General features: G+C 44.3%; 1 protein-coding gene across 1 annotated transcript in view; it reads right to left on the bottom strand.

Moving 5' to 3' along the window:
* AGPAT5 (1-acylglycerol-3-phosphate O-acyltransferase 5) overlaps nt 1-24,008 on the bottom strand; it is a 520,893-nt gene that overhangs the window by 262,474 nt on the left and 234,411 nt on the right. The window contains exon 4 of the mRNA XM_078647934.1: nt 2,091-2,180. Coding sequence (XP_078504060.1) covers nt 2,091-2,180 — 90 coding nt within the window. The remainder of the gene's footprint in view (nt 1-2,090; nt 2,181-24,008) is intronic.

The raw sequence follows: 24,008 nt of genomic DNA, 5'->3' as shown, positions 1-24,008 counted from the left end.
ACTTGTAAAGCTCCAAGAGTGGCTCCTGGGATATGTATGTGAGAGACACATGATGGTGGGCTGGCAATGGCGGACATACGTCTGTACCATAATGCAAGATAGCATATAAATATAACAAGATGGCCCGTGGCTATGTGTTTCATCTATTTGCCTTTAATTGCATGTCTCTCTGATTAGAATGTTGCATCCCTATGATGCCTTAGATGGTTCTATGATGATGTCAGGCCTGTGGCTTGTAAGCAGTTGGTCCAGCTGTGTCTGGCATAAAGAGTTCAGGTCTTTCTTGGAAGAATAAATCTACTTGAAGAACACCTTTGGATTGCATCTTTTATTAGAAAATCTACTTGAAGAACACCTTTGGATTGCATCTTTTATTTATCACAACACATCTGTACAAAGAAGGTGTGTTCCAAATGAACTCTCTTGTAACCCAGATGATCTGAAAGAAAAATGGGTAACCTGTGTTGAAGATCTAGACGAGGCAGACTTGAGAGATGACTGCATGGTCGGACCCCAACTATTTCAAGCAGACTCCCTCTAATACAATTTAAATACTTACACCAAGCTTACCTGTCACCCCATTGATAACGAAGGGCAGGCACTGCCTGAATCCCCAGCCTGCTACGGGTACCAAGATCCTATGAGGGACTTTTTCCATGTGGTATGGAAATGCTCAGTGCTACACGCTTATTGGGTCACTATTTTAAATGTCCTCAGTGCAGTCATGGGGTTGCACATCTAAGTGCACCTGCTCATTACACTGCTCAGCCTCATGAGGGGATCCAGGCAGGGACAGAACGAGGATTGGCTAGGACACGGTAATACCCAAAAGAGATATAGCACGTAATTGGAAATCCCCCACCGCCCCCTCAGTAGAAGCATGGGCGAGAGGCATGGGCTGGTGAGGCAAGCTAGAAGAAACGATTTATGAGGCAAGAGGCTGCCCCCAGAAGTACAGCAAAATATGGAAACAATGGTGGGGCTATCAAGGACTAGAAGGTTAGTGGAGGACCAAAGTGATAATCGCTGCACATGGGGGTGGAGGGGGGTTCATGTGCTGAAGTGTATTTGGGAACGTATTACTGTTAGGGAACAGGTTGTGAGTGATTCTATGATGTGTAGAGCATTTCTTTTATCTGAATGTTGTAAAAAACAAATAAGGGTTTCTATAAAAAAAAATCCTACTAATTGACAATTCAAAGTGCGTTCGAAAATTTAAAGTGCGTTTATTAATTAACTTACTAAAACAATAAGGGAACTCTTGTACTTTTTGTAATAAGATGATTTTGAATGTCAACATAAAAATAGCCTTCACCAGAAATGCATATGCAAAAGTTAGCCGTTTTCTCCCCTTGGCATCCGGTATCACCAATGGTGAAGCATGTAGGCGTCTGTGCTAATAAGCAGAAATTGTACAAAACTGAGTTGTATCAGTGGCTTTCAAAGACATATCGAACATGGCCAAAAAGACACAAATTAAAGAACCACACTGGAACATTAAGTGCAAATAAAGACGCAGTTATTCCAGTGACAGCTCGAGCGAGCCGCGGAGACAGAGTCATGGGAAAAGTCATTTGGCAGTAACCACGACTCTTCAAATAGAAAGCTATCAAGAGATACTTCTTTGGAGCAGCCCAGATTGTGCGCCTTTGACTTGCCACTTGCAAGATGAACGATTAATCTTCTTGGCGTCTCGGAGAGATGGGTTTATGTGTTAATTTAAGCCTCTACTATACGACTTTCACAGGCCATATTCATATTCTCTGCCATAGCTCAAATCAACTCGAGCCCACATTTCCCTGCAGGAAGGAAAGCAATATTTGTGTTCTGCTGAATTTTAGTTGCTAAGTGATAGGTTAAATGGAGTTGATAGGAAAAATAAAATAATTTGGCAATATGTATTTTATACAAATTCAAAACTTTTTGTAACAAGAAAAACCAAAGGATTCCTAAAAAACAGCCATATTTTACAACTGCCAGATCCTCAAAATATCTTTGCGTGGGAGTGGTGGTAAAAAGGAAGGCACTTGGATAGAACTGTGTCAACACGTGCTCAGCTATTTAAAGAGAAATGATTCGGCAGATCTTACCGGAACCTTTGCATCCACCTGCCCCAACAGCTTCCTTCTCATCGCTTTTTCATCAAAATAAGCACTCCGCTTTACATAGATTCCTCCGTGCTGAAAATACAAATGAAAAAAACAAACTGATTAAACTACATTCAAAAGGGAACGGGCGACTATAAGGTGCTGCATCTCACAGCTGCTGGCTGACCTAGTGTGCTAAGTCAGTCATGGACGGCCTTTAGGAAGGGCACGTTTCCGTCTATCTCATTTGTAAACGAGCAGTGTGTGTTTACCAACAGCCATTTCGGCACTAGAAATAAAGTAGAGCGCGCTATGTGGCAGTTCAGCAGAAGAAATGTTTAATAGATTCCTGAAAGCGAGAAAGCCTTCAAAACGGCTCTCTGATTCAGACTTGGGGTTCCAAGGACGAGGATACTCACGAAAAAGGCCCTCCTTCCGGTTACTTGACTTCTGTATCGGGAGGGCTGATATAAGCAAGGTGCTGGTAACAGAAACTCAGTGCACTAATAAACTGCTCCAGGAGGTGACAACACCTATGTAGTAAGGAGGTCCACACGTTGTAGGGTTCAAAACCATTTAATAGTTCAAATCATCATGGTGCTCTCAGCTTGACAGGATGGTAACAACTCAACATTCCACAGCTGCCTTCAAGGGACAGCACGGGCCATACCAAAGGAGGGGAAACGGGAGGGGGGAACAGGGAGAAATGGGAGGAACCAAGTGGCAAGTTACAACACATCATCCTCCCTAGGGAGACAAAGGGGAGAAAACAGAGGACAGGTAAGAAGGGGAGCAAAGTGGAGAAAAGGAAGGAGTGGGGAAAAGAGAGAGAGAGAACGAAGGAAAGAAAGAGAGAAAGAGAGAAAGAGAGAGGCACTAGAGCATGGAGGGAGGAGAAAACTGCAAATACGCACACAGGCATAAAAGAGGGTCCTGCAAAGAAGACCACAGCCCCTGAAGGAACCTGGGACAACTATAAGTATAAACCCATGGCCTCTGCCGAGGATTTGGCGGGAAGCCAAATAAAACCGGAAAACTGACAAGGTAAGGGCGAGAGGGGAAGTACAGGGACGGGATAGTGTAATCCAGAGCCTCTATAAACTCTTACCCCCCCCTAATCCTATCAACCGTGAGGTGACTATGGATCCCCTTAATATCCCAGTTATATCTGGTGGAGGGGGTGAAAAGTGAACTGGACACCCCAAATACCCGTCCACCCCAAGCCCCTAAATGACTTACAAGGAACTAAGGGGTAATTGCTACTAATAATTCGAGTGTCTATCCTCAAGAAAAAGTGTAGACAATGGTAAGAAAACACTACCCCATAGACATGGCCCAGGGGGCCAACACATCAGGCTTCTAGTTAAACTCAGTTAATATTTCACATGTGGTAATACTGTCAAAAGGGTCATTAGTTATGAGATGGCCAACCCAGAATCAAACTACTAGTAATCCTCAGTTCAAAATTACCCAAAAGGTAATACTGATAAAGAGAGTTGTCCGTTCAGTAAAGGCCAACCAAAAGTCCTGGCCTTAATCCAACGTGGAAACTCAGTCTTCCCAGGCGAAGGGTGACGCCTTTCCTCCTTTACTCTTTTTTTTTTATTTTATTTTTTTAAGACTAATAATTAATCGCTCCACCTTTCTTTAAAATACTCCATTTTTTTTTTTTAACTTTTCCATCACTGTCTTTTCTCTCGTATTTCTTACGTACTTCTCTTTCATCCACCTGACTTTGGTAAGTTTCTTGTTTTTTATTAAGTTTGTCCTTAACTGCTTCTTTACCACGTTCTTTATTTCTTGCAGCTCCTTCAAAGACTGCCAAACCCTTTGATGGCGGCGTTCGAGCATTCAATGTTTCACCCTTAATAACATGCATACTTAGGATCTGTGCCATCTCACTGTGGAAAAGTAAATTTTGCCATGTTCTGTGTCCCTACGTGTTCCCCATCTTATGTTATGTATGCATGATTAATATGCATATGTATTCCCCATGTTTGATTAAAGACGCAATTACAGTTGTGTCCATCCCTAGTATGCCAGTTTCCAGTTCTCGTGAAAGCTACGAGTATTAGGCCTATGTAAAGCTACGTTGCCACGTTTCCCAGTGTGCACGTTATTTCATTGAAAAGTCCCCGTTTCTAGGCCTCAAAAGGGCCTGGACACCAGATTCAGCTCCTGTCTCCTGAGCCCTCGCTGAGGAGCGATACAGCCCCCACCTGTGTTCCTGACCCTTCACTTACTTCCTGCCTCACAGTGCCCGGCTCGGCCTGGCTCTGCCTCTGAGTCTGCCAAGAGTATGTTATGATTCTAGTTATCAGTCCAGCCCTCCTTCTCTGCATTCCTAAGCTACTGAATCGCATCAATAGTTTCCGTCATTGTCTAGCCTTTACGTCTCCATGTAGGAGAAATACTGCATTTAATGGTTATTTAATATTCTTCATCACGCACTACATGTAGAATAATGCATGCTCCAGTCTTAGAGTCTGTTAGCCTCTCCCCTCCTGACTTTTAGTTTATATCAACATGTCCTCTAAACATTAGATACTAGATAGGGTTTAGGTACATGTTGCCCTGACTCTCCAGACTTCAGTCTCTACTCCTAGCACAGAGTTCATAGCCCCCAGCTTCTCCTAGTAACACGTCATTGTCAGTTTGCGCGCACCATTAGGTTAGAGGTCCCGGCTCCTTAGGTAGCCCCCTCCATGTTTCCGCCCCATTTATGACATATTCTGTTACGTTTACACCACATGTCTATGTATACGCCTCCTGTTACACCTCTTTTCACCCTTATCTTTCGCGACTGCTATTGACCACACCCACTGCTCCGCCTACTGTATTCATTGTAATGCAACTGTTTTAGTATATATGCTTGTGTACTGTTATTAAGTGTTAGCGCGTTCATTCCAGATCCTGCCCGACAGCTGTCGGGGCCCCCCTGCCGGGCCCTGCCATCCTATTCCTATGCAGGTTGTCCTGTTCCTGTCCTTTATGCTGTATTAAACCTGCAAACTCCTACTACCTCGAATCTTGACTCTTATTTATTGAGCTATCTGTTATTGCTATGTCCAGTAAAACCTAGATCCGGTATTATTTATTTATATACCACATAATGGCGCCCGAACAGGGACTTGCCCTTTCCCCACGCGCCGGTGAAGCCACGCCGGCCCCCTGACCCTCTGCAGCCGTGACGGAACCATACCGTGCACGTGCAGATATTTCTGCTTCAAGTATCCCTCAGGCCCACGGAGGAGACGGAGGTGGCGGTCCAGCATCCAGACGAGGCGGTGGAGGAACGCGGCGAGTCCCGACCAGAGCCCAAGCCGAGAGTCCAAGGTCCGAGGTATCCGGAGGCCCACCCGTAACAGAAGTCCGAAGTTCGTCCGTCCGGCGTCGAAGCAGTCCAGTCCAGTCCGAGGCCTTCCGTTCTTGCTGCCCGGTGAGTACCGTTGCTGGGGTAGTATCTAGACAGGGTCAATCTAATTGTCTCTGGTCCGTGGGTTTTGGTGGTACACAGACCCAAAACGAAGTGTCCACTTCGGTGGATGCGGGTCCTGACGTGTCTCTTTATGAGACCGGTAAGTTTCGTACTGTTTTAGCAGTGCATCTAGTTTCTGTTCTAGTCAGTTCTGTTCTCGAGAAAACTCATGTATTCTGTTTTCCGTATTCCAGGTAGTATTCTGTTCGAACTGTTATTTTAAATGTCATTCATGTATTTTAATGTCGTGGTATGAAAGTGGTGTAGTTATCGTGTTCATTGTGTATTGTATTGTGTCTAGATTACAGTTCAGTCATGCCGTTATTTTCTAAACTACGTCAGTTGAAAACTAGAAAAGGTCTGTTAGAAGCAGCAGTTCCTGTCCCGCCTAGGGACAGTCCAGGTCATTTTATGTATCAGAAGCATGGCATAAGTGCCATATTGTATCTAGATTTATGGGTAGAGTATACCAAAGAGTTAGAAGAAAAGTATAGATGGCCTGTATCAGGCACATGGGATGCCGAGTGCATCATGCGAGTAGAAGAAGCATTATGGAAAAAGAAAGCCAGACAGTCACAGAAAGATGCCATAGAGTTATGGCGCAAATAATCTCATAAAAGAACCGAAAAAGAAATCAGAAAGTCAGAATTAAGTAGAGAATCCTCAGAACGAGCCCAAGAAAGGGAACTAATCGAGATAGGTGAACGAGTTAAAACCGAACAGTCAGACAGACAGAGGAATGCCCTCATTAAGGGTATGTACCCTCTTCTTGCCGAGGGCTTGCCAAAAGCAACTCCGGAGGCATCCAGTAATTTTCCGCCACCCTTAGTTCCGACCAAGCTACGTCACAAACCGACCGCAGCTGATATTTTTATTTCGTCCTATTTGGACGACACAGTCCCGGAATATGCAAATCCTGTTCCGCCAGTCCCTGTAAATCAGGCAATTCCTGTTCCTCCAGACACCGGAGTACCTGTTACGGTACCCCCGGTCCAGCCTGCATTACAATTTCCCACTCTGCCAGCACGAAGAGTGTCAGTCGACGATTCCAGTTTAGGGGCGGCAGGAGGAGGTCCTCCTGGTACCCCGCCACCACACCAACGTTTAACGTTGGCCGAGTTACATGAATGTGCGTTACAACGTACGCCCAAATTTAAGTCCGTTGCAGAAATCCGACGGGCTCTTACTGAATGCCGCTATGATCCAGTTGCAGGTGATGATAGTACAGTTATATATTCCATCCGTGTAAGACGGGTGACCGGGTATTTGGATACCCTACCGAATATGAAAGAAGATCTAGACAGAATATATCGTTTCATCCGTACAGGGGATGATCCAGAAAGTATTAGCGAAGCCATGTCTCAAAGGAAAGCTGAGATCCAGCTCATGTTATTAAAGTTTCTGATTAATTGTTTAATAAGAGAACAAGATTACCCGACTAAAGATCCGGCCGAAATGAGAATCCTGACAAGGTGGAGTGATAATATAGCCGAGGGTAAACACAGAACCATCAGTAGTATAGAGAGTATGTACAAGAGAATTCGTAAAGAAATAATAAAGTTACACGAACAACGTAAAGCAGCACAAGTAAACGAGAAAGAAAATGACTCTTCTCCTGAAGAGGTAGAGGACGAGAATCCCGCCAGAATAGCGTATGTAGGTAGAACTAGACTTTCCGACCGACATTCACGTCTAGACTACAAGAAAACTGTTCCTCATCCAGCACCAGAAGAAGGTTCTCTAGAACAAGTATTTCAAGCTACCGATCACATTCTGAAATCACGAATCGGTTACAGTGAGTTAAGTACTATGCATGAACAAGAACTAGTCCGATCAGCAGTCCGATGGATTACTGATTCTACCACTTTTCCAGACGAAATAGTGGCACAAATGTTTCTGAAACTGACCCCAGCCGAGCAACGACTGGTGGGTATGTATATGATTCAGCACCTCATCACATTGTATGAGGGTCAACATTCTGATCCAGGTCCGTTACACGATGTCCTGAACGAGTTACTCCAGTATAGATGGAAAGGTTTAGGTACAGATTTAATTAGTGTCATTCTAGAACAGCGCCACAAATATAGAACGTTCCTGAACCCGCATTTTGTTCATGTCTCACCCCCAGAAAGTAAACCGTTTTACATAGATAGACAGAATCCGTTACGAGAAGTACACCCAGTTAGGACAACAGATGGTGAAATGCAAAGAGTGTTTGTTTACACTCCGATTACAAAGATGGAACTCTTAGAGATGAAGAAATTAATTCCCTGTCATGACAAAGATCCAGCAGGGTTCCACCGAGAATTAAAAGACATGCTCCGTATGGGAGAATACACGTATCCAGATATAATTAAAATGTTAAAAGTCCTGTTGCCCGCAGGGGTATACGAGAAACTCAAGGAAAAAGATTGGGAGGTGGGAGAGAAAAAGATCGATTGGGCAGTTCTAGAAGCTGAAGATAAGATACGAGTACCAGGTACCGGTCTTGGAGAGAAATGTAAAGAATTACCTGAATTATTGATACAGGTTTTGCCAAGATTATTAGCCACTAAAAAGGAAGACTGGGATGCAATCTCAGCCTGTAAACAGAAACCAGACGAAGACACTAGTGATTTTTATTCTAGATTTGAAAAGTGTTTTATTATAAACAGTGGATTGAAAACGAGTAGCGAGTCATACCCTCATCTTTTTGTTACTAAACTAGTAGAGAATTCAAGTCCACAAGTAAAGAATCGAGTTCTGAAAGTCGAAAGTACCTGGCAAGCTAGTACCCCGTCCCAGATGTTACAGATGCTTCAGTATCACCAGAATAGAATCAGAGAAGAGCAAGATCATGAAAGAAAACGTATGAAAGACACGAAAATGAAAGTACTAGTTGCACAATCTGTTCCACAAGACAATCAGAAGAGGGGTCCGATTCAAGCAAGTCATCCTGCAGTTCCCGTTAAAGGGACATGCAATTATTGTAAACAGCCAGGTCATTTTATAAACGAGTGTGCAGTTCTGAAACACAATATAGCTACTGGTAAGACTAAAGAAAGACCACGTCCGCCTAGACAAGAACAAGTTTCACAGACTTCTCAGCCACAGAATGCACGACAGACAGTTCCAGCACCGCAGCCTATTGCCGCAACACAGCATGTTACACAGCAGATGTACCAGTATGCACAGTCTGAGTATCCAGAGTATCAACCGTATTCATGAAACAGCCTAGAGAGGGAGGTAGGCTTGCCTCTCATCGAGATACCTGTAGATCAAGAAGGTCCCTATGTTCATAGTCAAGTACTAGGGAAAGACAGAAAGTTTCTGATTGATACAGGGGCAAGTAGGACGACCATTAGTCACGCCGAAGTTCCAGGGGCTCCACTCTCAGGCTCTAGAAATGTTTCCCTTGGATTTTCAGGAAAGCCTATTGTAAACGAGATATCTAAGCCAGTTACTCTAGAAGTAGGTCCATTGTCCCGCACTACTGATCTGTTACTTACGAAGTCATGTCCAGAAAATTTGTTAGGCATTAAGACACTGAAAGAATTAGGTGCAGTTATTTGCTGCTCCCCAGAGGGAATACGACTGTTCCTACGTGACTTCAAGGGTCACTATGTATTACGAGATTTTGATCCGAGATTGTCTAATGTTCCGCAGCATCTATGGGCGCAAGGTCCAACTGATGTAGGTTATATGCAAATCACACCCCATCGTGTGACTCTCAAACCAGGTGTAGTGTTACCACGAATCAGACAGTACAGATTGCCACCTGAGGCTGTAACAGCCTTATCCAAAATTATTGACGAGCTCATCGCTCAAGGAGTAGTTGTAGAAACTGACTCCAATGTATGTAATTCTCCGATCATTCCAGTCATGAAACGTACTGATCCAAAAGCACCCCCAGTATATCGATTAGTGATTGACCTTCGAGAACTCAATAAATGTATTATTCCCCAGTACCCAGTTGTCCCAGATATCTCTTCCCTATTGACAGCCATTGATTCCGAAGCCTCATTTTTTACAGTCATAGACCTCAAGAACGCGTTTTTCAGTGTCCCCATTCATCCAGACAGCCAGTTTCTTTTCGGATTTTGTTTAAATGGAAGGAGCTATATGTTCACACGAGCTCCTCAAGGTTTCACAGAAAGTCCTAGTATTTACAGTCAAGCACTTAAGAGACAACTAGATAATATTCACATGCCAACAGACACTGCCCTGCTCCAGTATGTCGATGATCTACTGATCACAGCCCGTTCTGAACGTGCTTGCGAGCGAGCATCACTTACAGTCTTGTATTTCCTTGCCGAGATGGGGCACAAGGTGTCCCCTTCGAAGCTTCAATTCTGTGTCCAGCAAGTGATCTATTTAGGCCACTTACTGTCCAAGAGGGGTAGGCAGTTGACACCTGACCGTATCCAGTTAATAGCGAGTCTTCCTCAGCCCAAGACACAGAAGGAGGTACGTGCTTTTATCGGCCTTACTTCTTATTGCAGACAATGGATTCCTCAGTATGCATTTCTAGCCAAGCCACTGATACAGTTAACGACACAGGAGGCAGCCGTATCGACTGTCCTCCCTTGGACATCTGAACATACACTTAGTTTCAATGAGTTAAAGAAAGCTTTATGCCAAGCTCCAGTTCTAGCTACACCGAACTACAGTAAGCCTTTTACACTTTTTGTCACAGAACGTGAAGGTACAGCATTATCTGTTCTCACACAAGATCAAGCAGGACAATACAAGCCTTGTGCTTATTTTTCGAGCACACTAGATCCTGTAGCCCAGGCTCTGCCTGCGTGCCTCAAGTCAGTTGCAGCCACAGCACTAGCTATCAGACAAAGTGATTCCATAGTGTTAGGACACTCCTTGACAGTACAAGTTCCACACTCCGTGGAAGTTCTTTTAAACCGAACACAGACTCAGCACTTGACAATTGCATGTTTAACAGGTTATGAATTGACACTGTTCCAGCCACACATAGAAATCAGACGCTGCAACGTTTTAAATCCTGCTACACTGTTACCATCAGTTAATTCAAATCCTGCCACACACGACTGTGTGGAAGTAGTTAACATTATGACAAAGCCAAGACAAGATCTGACAGATATTCCATTACCAGATCCCGACCTGACACTTTATGTGGATGGTTCATGTATGAGAACAAGTACAGGAGAACTAGTAGCCGCGTATGCAGTGACTACTGACACTGAAGTTATAGAAACACATCGTATTGACACTCTGTCTGCTCAAGCCGCAGAGCTAGTTGCTCTGACACAAGCCTGCATTCACGCCAAGAACCTGAAAGTCAATGTTTACACAGATTCACGCTACGCATTTGGAGTCGTACACGACTTTGGAGTGCTCTGGCAGGAGAGAGGTTTCATGACTTCTCATGGAACCAAGATTCAGCATGGTCTCCTTATTCAGGCTCTGTTAGATGCCATACATTTACCGACATCTATTGCTATCATGAAGTGCAAAGCACATACGAAAGTTACTGACACTATTTCTCAAGGTAATGATCTAGCAGATCGCACAGCCAAGCTTACAGCACAGACTCCAGACATTTCAGTTAATCCGACACAGACACATACTCCAGATCCGACTACCTGTATGACAGTTAAGGACCCCACTCAAGATGTCATAGATATCCAGTTATATGCTACTCCCGATGAAATTAAGAAATGGTCCGAACAAGGAGGGGTCCAGACAGATCAGGGATGGGTAACGAAGGGTAGAGCCACATGGTTTCTCCCCGACTCAATGGTTCAAGTCATTATCAATACCGCACATAGTCCAGCACATTTAGGAGAAAAAGCTATGTTAGACAGTATCCAGAACATTTGGTTCAACAAGCATTTACGAGCTGCAGCCAAGCAGAAAGTCCGTACCTGTATGATATGTTGCCAGTTTAATCCAGGTAAAAGTGTCCCGGTGGAACAAGGTGGATTCCAGCCCCCTGACCACCCTTTTGAAGTCCTCCAAATGGATTATATTCAGATGGAGCGATGTCGAGGTTTCAAGTATGTCCTTGTAGTCGTATGCGCTTTATCCAGATGGACAGAAGCATATCCAGTTCCAGATTACACAGCCGCGACCACTGCCAAGCAGTTGGTTCGTGAATTCTTCCCCCGTTATGGACTCCCTAGAGTCGTATATTCTGACAACGGCCAGCCATTCTCATCCGAGCTTATGAAACACATTTCCCTGTTGTTAGGGTACCAGTGGAAGTTCCATTGTGTACGCCATCCTGAAGCAGCTGGTCTAGTAGAGAGACATAATCAGACCCTGAAAATCCGTATTGCCAAGATTTGTAAAGAGAAAGGTGTGGACTGGCTAGTAGCTCTGCCAGTCGCTTTATTTTATATGCGCATGGTCGCACACTCCAGATCAGGTCTGTCCCCGTACGAGGTCGTATTCGGCCGCCCCCCTAATATGTGGGGTACACCTAGACCTCGAAGTATTACCGATGTTTCAAGTAATATGCTGACAGATTACCTAGCTTCCTTGATGTCTGCCCTCAACTCTTGTCGTTCACAGGTTGCCGCCGCATTTCCAGACAATACCGAGGTGGCACCGCACGAAATCGTTCCCGGATGCATGGTCCTTGTGAGGAACTTTGATCGTTCAAGTCCGCTGGAGCCTCGCTGGAAGGAACCCCGACAGGTCCTCCTGGCCACCCGTACTGCCGTCAAGCTGGAAGGCAGGAAGGGCTGGGTCCACCTGTCACATGTGAAAAGATTTTTTGGACTAAAGTCTGTTTCAAAGAACATTTCCGAGGATCTTAAAGACTGCCAAAGTACTATTCTTAAGGACTGTCCCGCAAAAGACAATGATACTGAACCCTCCCTGTTAGAGAAAACTCCGCAACAGGAGTATAAGAAGAAATTAAGGTCTAGTAAAATAAGTCAGCCAGTTTGATTGTCTAAGTCCTCCCCTAGGTGAAACGGTTAGACCGGTTTCTGACATGTATAAAATAGACCCCCATAGTGAGAGAGTTAGTCAAAACTCAATCCGATGTATCGTTTTTCTAAGTTTCATATTGTTTTTCAGCCTTATGTTTACCTGCACATGTTATGCATTTTATTTGTATTTTCCAGTTTCTCATGTAAATAAGTCTGCTAATGCTACAGTAGAGCACACGTTTAGTGATCTGCCTCCTCATGAACTCTCATATCGTCTCGCTATGCGAAATAATTCCTTTATCCGCATGTTACATTATTCACACCAGACCAGCAATGCCACTAATTGTTGGGTGTGTGGTCGACTCCCCCCTTTCCAGACACCGAAGGGAGTTCTGCCACTCTTTCCTTATCCATTTTCACATAACGGTTCATGTGGAGCATGGTCCACGTTAACGTCATCCTCAACAGATATGTCTTTTCTTAACAGTACATGTTTTCCAGACAAGCAAGGTCTTCCCCACAGAACAGGGTTAGATCTAGAAAATGAAGTTTATAATTTAGGTAATTATTCTTCGAATTTCATGGTCCTGAATGTTCAGTCTGATACTACTCCAGACTTACCTGCTATTTCAGTATTACCAGTCAAAGGCGAATTATGTGTCCGAAAGAATGGTTCCATACACGTAGGACATAGTGATTGTACTACTATTGTCAAGTATAGTGACAGTAGGAAATCCATTTTCAAAGCTTCACGTCATTCTTATTTTGTTTGTGGTCAGACCGCATATGTTCGTCTGCCCCTCGATTGGGAGGGTACCTGTTATATTGCCTTCCTACTGCCACCAGTTTTTCTAGCACCACCTGACTACCATAGGAATTCCCACCTAGTACATACTAGACACAAAAGAGACCTCCCGATTGTCGATTATACTGAAACTGCTCTAGAACAATACATAGATATCAATAAAGGTGTCTTCCCCTATTTAGGTACTTTCGTAAATAGTAAACTGATACGTAGATTAACGAGAACCCTTGAAGCAGTAGTGATTGAGACTACTTCTGCTCTAGGTAACTTGACCGAAGAGCAATCCTTTATGAGAATTGTCGTGCTCCAGAATCGTCTCGTCCTTGACGTCATACTGGCCGATAGGGGCGGGGCTTGTAGAGTCATCGGATCTAGTTGCTGCATTTTCATTCCTAATAACGCGCCGTCTGTTTATTCAGCTATTACCAGACTCCATAAAATTGCCCATATGTTACACCAAAATCCAGGCACCTGGACATGGTCCGGTTGGTTCTGGAATATAATTTCCGCCTGGGGATGGAAAGTATTGTCATTTTTAGGTATTGCAGTAGCGATCATATTCAGTTGCTGCCTCTGTATACAATGTGGCCCTGCGATTTGCGGCATTTGTGCTACCTCTTGTATTCCTAGTCCCAAGTCCCGTTCTAAATCTCGTTCCAAGAAAATTCGAGACGAGCAAATGATACTGTATGAAATAATAGATGGTATCATGAATATTGATGTTTCCTGATGGAAACGTAGTGACAAGGAGGGAATGTGGAAAAGTAAATTTTGCCATGTTCTGTGTCCCTACGTGTTCCCCATCTTATGTTATGTATGCATGATTAATATGCATATGTATTCCCCATGTTTGATTAAAGACGCAATTACAGTTGTGTCCATCCCTAGTATGCCAGTTTCCAGTTCTCGTGAAAGCTACGAGTATTAGGCCTATGTAAAGCTACGTTGCCACGTTTCCCAGTGTGCACGTTATTTCATTGAAAAGTCCCCGTTTCTAGGCCTCAAAAGGGCCTGGACACCAGATTCAGCTCCTGTCTCCTGAGCCCTCGCTGAGGAGCGATACAGCCCCCACCTGTGTTCCTGACCCTTCACTTACTTCCTGCCTCACAGTGCCCGGCTCGGCCTGGCTCTGCCTCTGAGTCTGCCAAGAGTATGTTATGATTCTAGTTATCAGTCCAGCCCTCCTTCTCTGCATTCCTAAGCTACTGAATCGCATCAATAGTTTCCGTCATTGTCTAGCCTTTACGTCTCCATGTAGGAGAAATACTGCATTTAATGGTCATTTAATATTCTTCATCACGCACTACATGTAGAATAATGCATGCTCCAGTCTTAGAGTCTGTTAGCCTCTCCCCTCCTGACTTTTAGTTTATATCAACATGTCCTCTAAACATTAGATACTAGATAGGGTTTAGGTACATGTTGCCCTGACTCTCCAGACTTCAGTCTCTACTCCTAGCACAGAGTTCATAGCCCCCAGCTTCTCCTAGTAACACGTCATTGTCAGTTTGCGCGCACCATTAGGTTAGAGGTCCCGGCTCCTTAGGTAGCCCCCTCCATGTTTCCGCCCCATTTATGACATATTCTGTTACGTTTACACCACATGTCTATGTATACGCCTCCTGTTACACCTCTTTTCACCCTTATCTTTCGCGACTGCTATTGACCACACCCACTGCTCCGCCTACTGTATTCATTGTAATGCAACTGTTTTAGTATATATGCTTGTGTACTGTTATTAAGTGTTAGCGCGCTCATTCCAGATCCTGCCCGACAGCTGTCGGGGCCCCCCTGCCGGGCCCTGCCATCCTATTCCTATGCAGGTTGTCCTGTTCCTGTCCTTTATGCTGTATTAAACCTGCAAACTCCTACTACCTCGAATCTTGACTCTTATTTATTGAGCTATCTGTTATTGCTATGTCCAGTAAAACCTAGATCCGGTATTATTTATTTATATACCACATCACCCTTGTGTTCTTTTCTTTTTTCACCTAGTGTTATTCTCAATTTCTTTTGATCCTTCCACCCTAGCATGGTGGGTCCACTTTCCTTTATATATATTGTGCTCCTTGTACTTTTTCCCTTGTAAATTAAATCCATGACTTTGTAACCTAATACGTTGATGGCCTCCCCTGCGTACGTTTTTAGGGATATGTGGGCCTCCTTCAATTCATTTCCATATTTTTTAGCTAATTTTCTACTCCATTCACTCTTGCTTATCACACTATAACGTGATCCTGAGCCTGGGATTACTTCTGTCTCTACTCCGCCTATAAAGATGGTACACACCTGGTTTATTTTGCTAGGATTGACTTCCTCTTTGCCCTCCCCTCTTTCCTTGAAAACATCATCCCTTTGTACCATTCCAAACGAGGCTTGTATATAGTCTTCATCCAACACATGCAAGATGTTCTCATAGATATTTCTGTCAGTTCCTTTCATGAATACCTTATCCATTTTGTGATACATTTCCCGTCCACCGGTACCTAAACTGTGAAGTAAAATTTCCGCCTTTTCCTCAGGTTTAAGAGGTACTTCCTCTTCCTTCAAAACTGACACATAGTTCTCGAAACACTCTTTCCACTCTCTCTATTCTGCAATGTTTTTTTTATCCTCCTCCATAAACGGCAAGGGTGGCTGAAAATTATACATTCGGCCCCACTCCATGTTAAGTGTGCTATAGTATTCAGGAATATCACGTGAAGATGCAATATCCATCTCCCCAGAAAGATGGCACCACGAGTGCAGAACGTTGGGCTCTCTGGCACACCAAACAGAAAAATTGTTACACAAGCTGTACGCCCAAGGGGTAATCCAAAATGCTAGTTTGGGATAGATAAAGGGAACATAGGATAAACTTCTTGAATATAATGCTCGAATCTCCCTTTAAAAAAAAACTTAAAGAGAACTGTTGTACGAACACTACAAAAAAACTAGCCAATATTGGTTTTCAGGTAAGGAAAATTACAGTTCATTATACTCATTCCTGTATATCCTTTAAATCTTGATGTACTCGACTGGTGCAATTAGAGATTATATTCCCTCAAGGACATAACACGCGCAATTAACTAGCAAACCCTGTGGGTGTCTTACTCACTCAAGATGGCCGTTAGACGCTAATGCGTTATGATGTTTGCTCTTGACTGAACACTGGAGATCAGATGGAAAACTCAATAGAAACATTTGAGGTGTAGCCTTGCACCTTTCCTTCCCTTAATATGGAATTTTACACTTTAACGTCTTTTTTTTTTTTGCTCCACTTAGTCGCGTTCTTAATAGAAGCCTCTATTATTTTCTTACTAAGCACATACTCACACACGTTCAGTTAAAATCTCAGAGGGAAAACGTCTGCTATGACACCAATTATGCACCGCTTTAAATGTACTTATTCCATGAGCCTTGCCCTCGCGCTGCGTGTTATATTGTTGGATACTCAATGTCACTTTACCAGCGCGCGCAATCCTACGCGTCTGGCTGCTTCTGTTCTTGTTTCAAAGCAGCCTTTGTAATCTTTAAGTACTCCATAAAGTGACTCCCCCGCGCGCTCAGCCGTGCCAATAAGCCTTTCGTAGATACTAGTGTGCATGAACTCCAGGTATACTTGTTCCCTTCAGTCGACACTCTCATGCGCTGCTAAACACTTAGAAACAGCAATGGAGGAAAAAACGCGCCGGACAGGCACTGCTTACCCGGGCCGCTACGCCTCAGTCACAGCGCTGGCAGGCACAAGCTACACCTGACACGTGGGCGGAATGGAAACCTCCACCTCAACGGGCAGCACAGTACACCCGGCCCAGCACTGTTCGCCTCACACGCGCTGGCTGAATCACCGCCGGCTTCGCCACCCACACTCGCTGTAAGGGGTTTGATTGAGGGTACCTCAGACACAACTCAGCACACCACAGCTCACCTCCGACAATCCCTTGAAGGCAGTGGACGGACCTCCTGAGCGGTTATAAGAAATCACGGAGTACCACAAAATGGGCAAAAAACGGCCCCCACTGTGGTATTTTCACGGTTACCACTCTTCTTCTCTCAGATGCTGCTTTACTGCTACGGTGAAATTAAATTCCTACGCATAGCACTGAGGAGGGTTACACTTCTTTCCTTACGGCATTTTACACAACCGAAGAAAACCGGCACTGAACTGTGCTTTACTTTCCCATAACACAGTAATTGTCATGCGCTGAAGAATCCTTACTGGAAATTTTCACTCGCTCTCATGCTTAAAATGGCCACACGGTGGCAGTGTCATATCCAGATAGGTATCGGGTTTGCACTGTAGATTTGAGGGGAATTTTATAAACTGTGACAGAACATTGGTTTCAATCAGGAAAAGTGTGGAGAGTTAAATTTCGAATGCTACTTTCGAAGATCCACCTCAATATAACTTGAGGAAACAGGGAACACTAGGTACCCTTGCCTCACTTATATTTCAACTCAGTCACTGAGGCTCAATTTAATAAGTTCAAAACACTGCGTCAACAATTCCGAATCCGTTCCACGCTCCGCTCTGCTCTCCTCATTAAGCTGAAACTGCTCACTTGGCGATCTTTCACCGAAAACTTGGGTCTTGTTCCTCTCACCATATAATTTTCCCACGCACTCTCACCTTTTCCCAGAACTCGTCTTTTCAAATCAATCACCAAGACTCATCTTATCAACTTCAAAGCGCGGTGATGACGAGCTCTCCTCATTAGCTTCAGCGGGTTACCTCACGTCTTTTCCCAGAACTCGTCTTTTCTAATCAATCACCAAGACTCAACTTATCAACCTCAAAACGCGGTGATGACGAGCTCTCCTCATTAGCTTCAGCTGGTTACCTCACGAACTTCAGCCTCTTCCAACGCTTACAAACTCGGGTCTTACACCTCTTCGCAATCACAATCTCACAGGAACGCCCGAGGTAATTCATCAAATCTTATCATTTTCCTTGTCCAAGCTCAAATAATTCCAGGGGAGAGCACCCCACTGACCCTGGCTCAGCTCCGTTTCCGTCGTCGCCAAAAATGTAGTAAGGAGGTCCACACGTTGTAGGGTTCAAAACCATTTAATAGTTCAAATCATCATGGTGCTCTCAGCTTGACAGGATGGTAACAGCTCAACATTCCACAGCTGCCTTCAAGTGACAGCACGGGCCATACCAAAGGAGGGGAAACGGGAGGGAGGAACAGGGAGAAATGGGAGAAACCAAGTGGCAAGTTACAACAACCTAACCTCTGAGTACTGCACAAACAATATGTTTTCACAACCCGATAACTGGGATACATTATTTAATACGTGAGGTTGGAGAGGTTTCAGCTCTGCTAATTGACAAGCGGGGATAAAGAAAGAGACAATTATAGAGTAAGGGGGAACGGTGGGGTGTACCCCGAAGAGACAGTGATGGCTCACGGTTGTTGGCTGGGGTCGGATGTTTTGTTGCTATTTCAGAGTTAACAAATGTGAGGAAGTGTTTTCATTCGCATTTTGTGTTGCAGCAGAGTCTTTAGATTAACATGTTCACAGTCAATCCTGAATATTTTGCTTCCTGGACCAGATTAGTGTGGCATCTCCTTTTGTCGTTGGCTGCTTTGTGATATTCTCTCAAGGGCATTTTCATTATTCCTTCCACCTTAGGTCCGCCTCAAATATGAATCCCAAATGCTGGAAGTACACTAGTTTATCTCAATTTCTGGCCTTTCAACTAACTGCTGCTATATTTATGCGATTTGAACTGCATTTATATTTACGAAGATTGGAGACTGAGGTACTTCTACAGAAGCTGCTGAACACAGCTAAGATTCATTCAAGTCCAACGGAGTTAAGTCTCAAGTGCAACGTCAGTGTCGAAAATAATGCCGGGATCACTGTAGTTCCAGTTCTAGGTAGGTGATGATGGAGCAGGGTAGGTGTATGTTTGTACATCACCCCTACCAACTGTCTCTTCAGGCCTGTCCTTGTTTAGAATGCCATAGCCTTGTGGCAGTAGGGTGTCAATTATGGGTTGAGTGGCTGAGTTAAACCAAGTCTCTGTGAGACATGGAATATTACAATCTGCTGTGGAGGAGCATATAGTAAGTACTGAGTGAGTGGGTGTCATGCACAAGCTCTGGCTGTGATGTGTGTTTGGAGATGGAGTGTGGGGACTCGTCTAGACTGGTAGTTTATGGTAGTACTTTTTATGACTTTGGAAAAAAAGTTCCAAAAGGGGTCATCCAGGTAATCACATAGTTCAAGAAGTACAGGTCATACGTTTTGTTACAGAAACAGACCTTATGTTATTTTGACGTACATTGATCCCTGTCAAACAGGTCTCAGTGCCAGTTCTCTGACCCTTAAAAGGTATAGGTCTGATTGGTTCATCCACAATTGACATAAGTGCCTATCCATTATCCTCCTTTTAGATTCAACCCTTTAGTTGTCTATATGACGAAAGTTCCAAAGCTAGGTGCAAGTGTTATCAAAGAGGATAGAGAGGCAGTTCACAACAAAGCTATACACTGGCTGCGTCACGTGAGGGGGTGTCGTTCTATCATCAGAGAAGATATGGCCGTGGTGGAAAGAATGACCCTCCCCAGTTCTTTGACTGATTGTATTAAAATTGAGTTATACAATAGGGAAACTGCGGAGAATTTGCTGGCCCTTGAGTTCCGGTCTTGCCCTCCCAAACACTCAAATATTCAAATCAGACACATGCCACTCTGGTCTCTTATTGGGGGAACAGGTCGACTCTGTGCTTAATAGTGTGGATTGACTACCTAGTAATATCGTTGTTGTTCCGCCCCCCTTTATAGAATCACCTGCACATGAGAGGGAAGAGTCCTTGCCACCTATAGTGCAGTTGACCCAAGGTTCCCTGGGTGATGCATACTACGAACAAGCTATCCGGGGCACCTCTTTTGTGGAGAGTGGGACTGCTAAAGTAATCAAGCTCCTTTCCTGGAATATTGCAGGCCTTGAGAAAAAGATGGTAATCCCGGAATGGAATGGTTTCATCTCCAAACATGACGTTCGCATGTTTCAGGAAACATGGAGCTTGACCCCCTTATACAAGTCAGGGTACACTACTTTTTTTATCTCAGCAACAAGCTACGGTAAAGGCCGGCCAGCAGGTGGCCTTATTATTTGGGTTAATGTGGCACTGAATTGGTCCATTAAAATGAATGAGTCCGGTTCAGTAGACATTCTACATTTATCAATTAAAGGGCCCCAGAATAATTTTAAGGTGGAGCTTTTTAATGTGTATGCCCGAGGTATGCCAGGGGGCCAAATATCGGGCACTATCTCACTCCTAGACTCAGCCCTTGCAAGTATCCTCCCAAGGGCTAAAGTGTTGGTGGGAGGAGACCTAAATACTACTTTTGAGCCCCTGAGTGAGGATGATTTTTTAGGAACCAGTGAGGAGGATGCAAAATATTCTATTCCCTTGCTGTCCCTGCCCCCAATAAAAAAGTGGTCACCCAGGGCGATCCAAATTAACGCCCTTACTACTGAACATAATCTTCGTGCTCTAAATGGAAGAACACCATCTGACCCAGAAGGGGCTAATACCTACAATAGAATTGGTTGCCCATCGCGGATTGATTACTTACTACTGGATATGCTCTCATGGGGGGATCTTGTGGATATGGAGATTAAACAGTCACGGGATAGTGACCATAATCCTTTATGTATGGAAATTAGATGGGGAGCTACTGGAGATGCTCCTAAAGCCCCATTTTTGTCATCAAAAGAAGTAGTCCCTTCTAACTGCAATCGTAGACTTAAATGGAACAGGATTGCAAACCAAAAAGACATACTAGATTGCATTAAAGAAACGGTAGATCGAGGAAATATAGATCTTGACATTCTTAATGCCTCCCCGGACATTAAACAGAGCTCCCAGGCAAGCAATCTTTACAGGGAAATGGTGGATAAGTTGGGGTTGTTTTTCTTCGCAAATGGCTCAAAAAGTAAAAATAATAAAGGCTCCAAGCAGGGGAACCTATGGTATACCCCCGCATGTAGGACTTAGAGACAGGCAATATCCCTAGCACTACGGACAAAAAATATGGAAGGAGTAAGAGAGGTTAGGAAGGACTACAACAGTATCTTAAGGGTGGCAAAACGGGAATGGGAGGAAGACCATTGGCAACATTTAAAACTTGCAGCTCAAGCAAGAGGCTCTTAAAAGATTTGGGACCTAATTAACATCTCCAGTAAGAAAGGCTTGGATCCCATTGCAAACCACATCACCGCTCAACAATGGTATGTCCATTTTTCTAACTTATATTGTGATGATGAGGTTTTGGAGTTGGACCCAGAGCCTATAGCTGTGCCCTACCAGGAATCTAGCTTGGGAAGCCTCCCTGACCCAGACCCCTTCTCCCCTAAAGAGGTTGAGCGAGCCATCAAAAACATGGCCCCAGGCAAGGCTGCCGGCCCGGATGGCCTGCCTGGTGACCTACTCTTACACGACCCAGTGACCTGGGCTGAATACATAAGTCTCTTGTTGAATTTAATTGCTCAGGGCCAGGATGTCCCGGAGTCGTGGTAGATGGCTGAGGTGATGACAATATATAAGAAGAGGGATAGAGAGGACCCTGCCAACTACAGGCCGATTAGTTTAATCGACGCGGTGCAGAAGGTAGTTGGCAGGGTCATTGTTTTCAGAATGGGAGCATGGCTGGAGGCAGGAAGTATTCTGTCACACTTCCAGGCAGGTTTTAGGCGAGGGGTGGGTACGATGGACCAGGTTTTCAGATTCTTTGCGGTTTTCTGGAAATCTGTGTCCATCGGGAGGGGTTCCCTTTACCTGGCCTTTATTGACCTGAAAACAGCATTTGACCTGGTGCCCCGTAATAAATTATGGCAAGTGCTGCACGACATGGGTTTCCCGATCTACCTCCTGGAATTAATAAAGAGACTTCACAAAGGCAATTATGCCAGGATTAGATGGGGGAGCCAGGGAGACCTGACAGAGAGGGTGACTGTGAATAGAGGGGTGCGCCAGGGCTGTGTGATGGCGCCGACCCTGTTCTCCCTCTTTCTGAATGGGGTGGTGTACCATTTGAGGGAGGACCCGGCCGACGCCCCAGTCCTGGCGGGAGAAAAAACACCTACCCTTCTCTTCGCAGATGATACCCTCCTGATTTCAAAGACACCAATGGGCCTCCAGAAACTTCTGGATAAATTCAGCTTGTTTTATGTAGAGCGTGGCGTAACCATCCACACCTCCAAAACAAAGCTGATGGCATTGTCCTCATCCTCATCCAAAAAAGTAAAAAGGTTAAACATCACACTTAATGGGGCGCCTCTGGAGGTTGTCGAGGCTTTCGACTATTTGGGCATAAGAATTAATAATAAAATGACTTGGAACTCCCATGTCTCGAAAATGCTCCTGAACCTCAAGAGAGTGGCAGAAGCTATTGCACGAGACCATCGAGGCTCGACCAGCAAACCTATAGCCCCAGCCCTGGCAGTCTATGAAGGGAAGGCGTTGGCCTCAGCAGTGTATGGGTCCGAACTTTGGGGGTTTGAGAACATCCCGGAACTGGTTAGGGCAGAGAACAAGTTTTCTCGAGATTTGGTCTCGCTCCCAGCTTCAACTCCTCTAAAACCACTTTTCCTTGATTTGGGCAGACGCTCAATCAAGGATATAGTCCGCTTGCGCTCTTTGTTGTTCTGGGTGCGCTTGCGAAGATCAACGGATCTAGTTAATTACGCAGCAGCATTTGATGAACTCATCAGCTTGGGCGGCTGTTGTAAGATTCGATGGCTGAGTAAGCTGAAAAAGTTGGTCACGTGGTTAGGATTGGGTGAGCTTTGGCTGACTCAGTCCCCCCGCCAAAAAGTGTTGTTAAGAAATTGTATTGGGACTGGGTTCTGAAAGAGGAACTAGAGGGACATAGGTGGGGACCTTTGACCGATCAATTTCTGAACAATAAGTCTGCCAGGTAGTTCGAACCATTTCTGGATTTTATCCAAATACCTGGCGACAGAACACTTTTCCTAAAATTCAGATATGGAAGCCTACCATTAAATTCATTTACTGGAAAGTGGAGACCTTCCTTCCCTGACCATACCTCATGTCCATGTTGCCAATGCCCCAAAGAGGCCTTAGCACATTTTATATTCGCCTGTAGAGCCTATAGGGGTGTAAGAAGACGGTGGCTTAGGCCAATTTGTAGGGAGCTTGGCTTCAGACAGCACCTTAATGCCCTGCGCATTCTTACAACAGATGTTTCATCATTGGCTTTGGTGTGTGGGGTCGCAAAATATTTGGGAAGAGCGTGGCAGATAAGATCTAAGCAGCTAAAGATGATCTCAATTGAGGGTGCTAAATGTTATCTCGGGTTAACTGTGACTGACTATGCTGCTATTCTATTTCTAATAGTTTTACTGGTTCACCCATTTTTAACTGTATATATGTTTTTAATGCACATCAAATTTGTATCCTGTTTTGCATGAATTTTAAGGGTTGTTGGTACTTGAAATTGGTTTTTACTTTTATGATAAATGTTTTTTATCGAATAAAGTACTACAATACAATACATAAGTTTTCTTTATAAGTCCCTAGTATATAGAACCAAAGATATCCAGAGCTTTCAAATTAAAGTGTCTCTCATGGACTGCAGAACTTATTGTGCCACCACGAGTGACAACGCAAATCATGACTCCCAGCGTGCTATTGCAGGATGGTAGAGAAGTTTTTCTACTGCTACCTCAATTTGTCATTTAAAGCAATGGCAAAGCCCAAACCTTTCTTTTTAATATTTATAAGT

The sequence above is a fragment of the Lissotriton helveticus genome, chromosome 6 (assembly GCF_964261635.1).
Source record: "Lissotriton helveticus chromosome 6, aLisHel1.1, whole genome shotgun sequence".
In the NCBI taxonomy this organism is placed as follows: Eukaryota; Metazoa; Chordata; class Amphibia; order Caudata; family Salamandridae; genus Lissotriton; species Lissotriton helveticus.
Note: the sequence above shows the minus strand (reverse complement) of the source record. Positions and strands in the feature narration are given on the sequence as shown.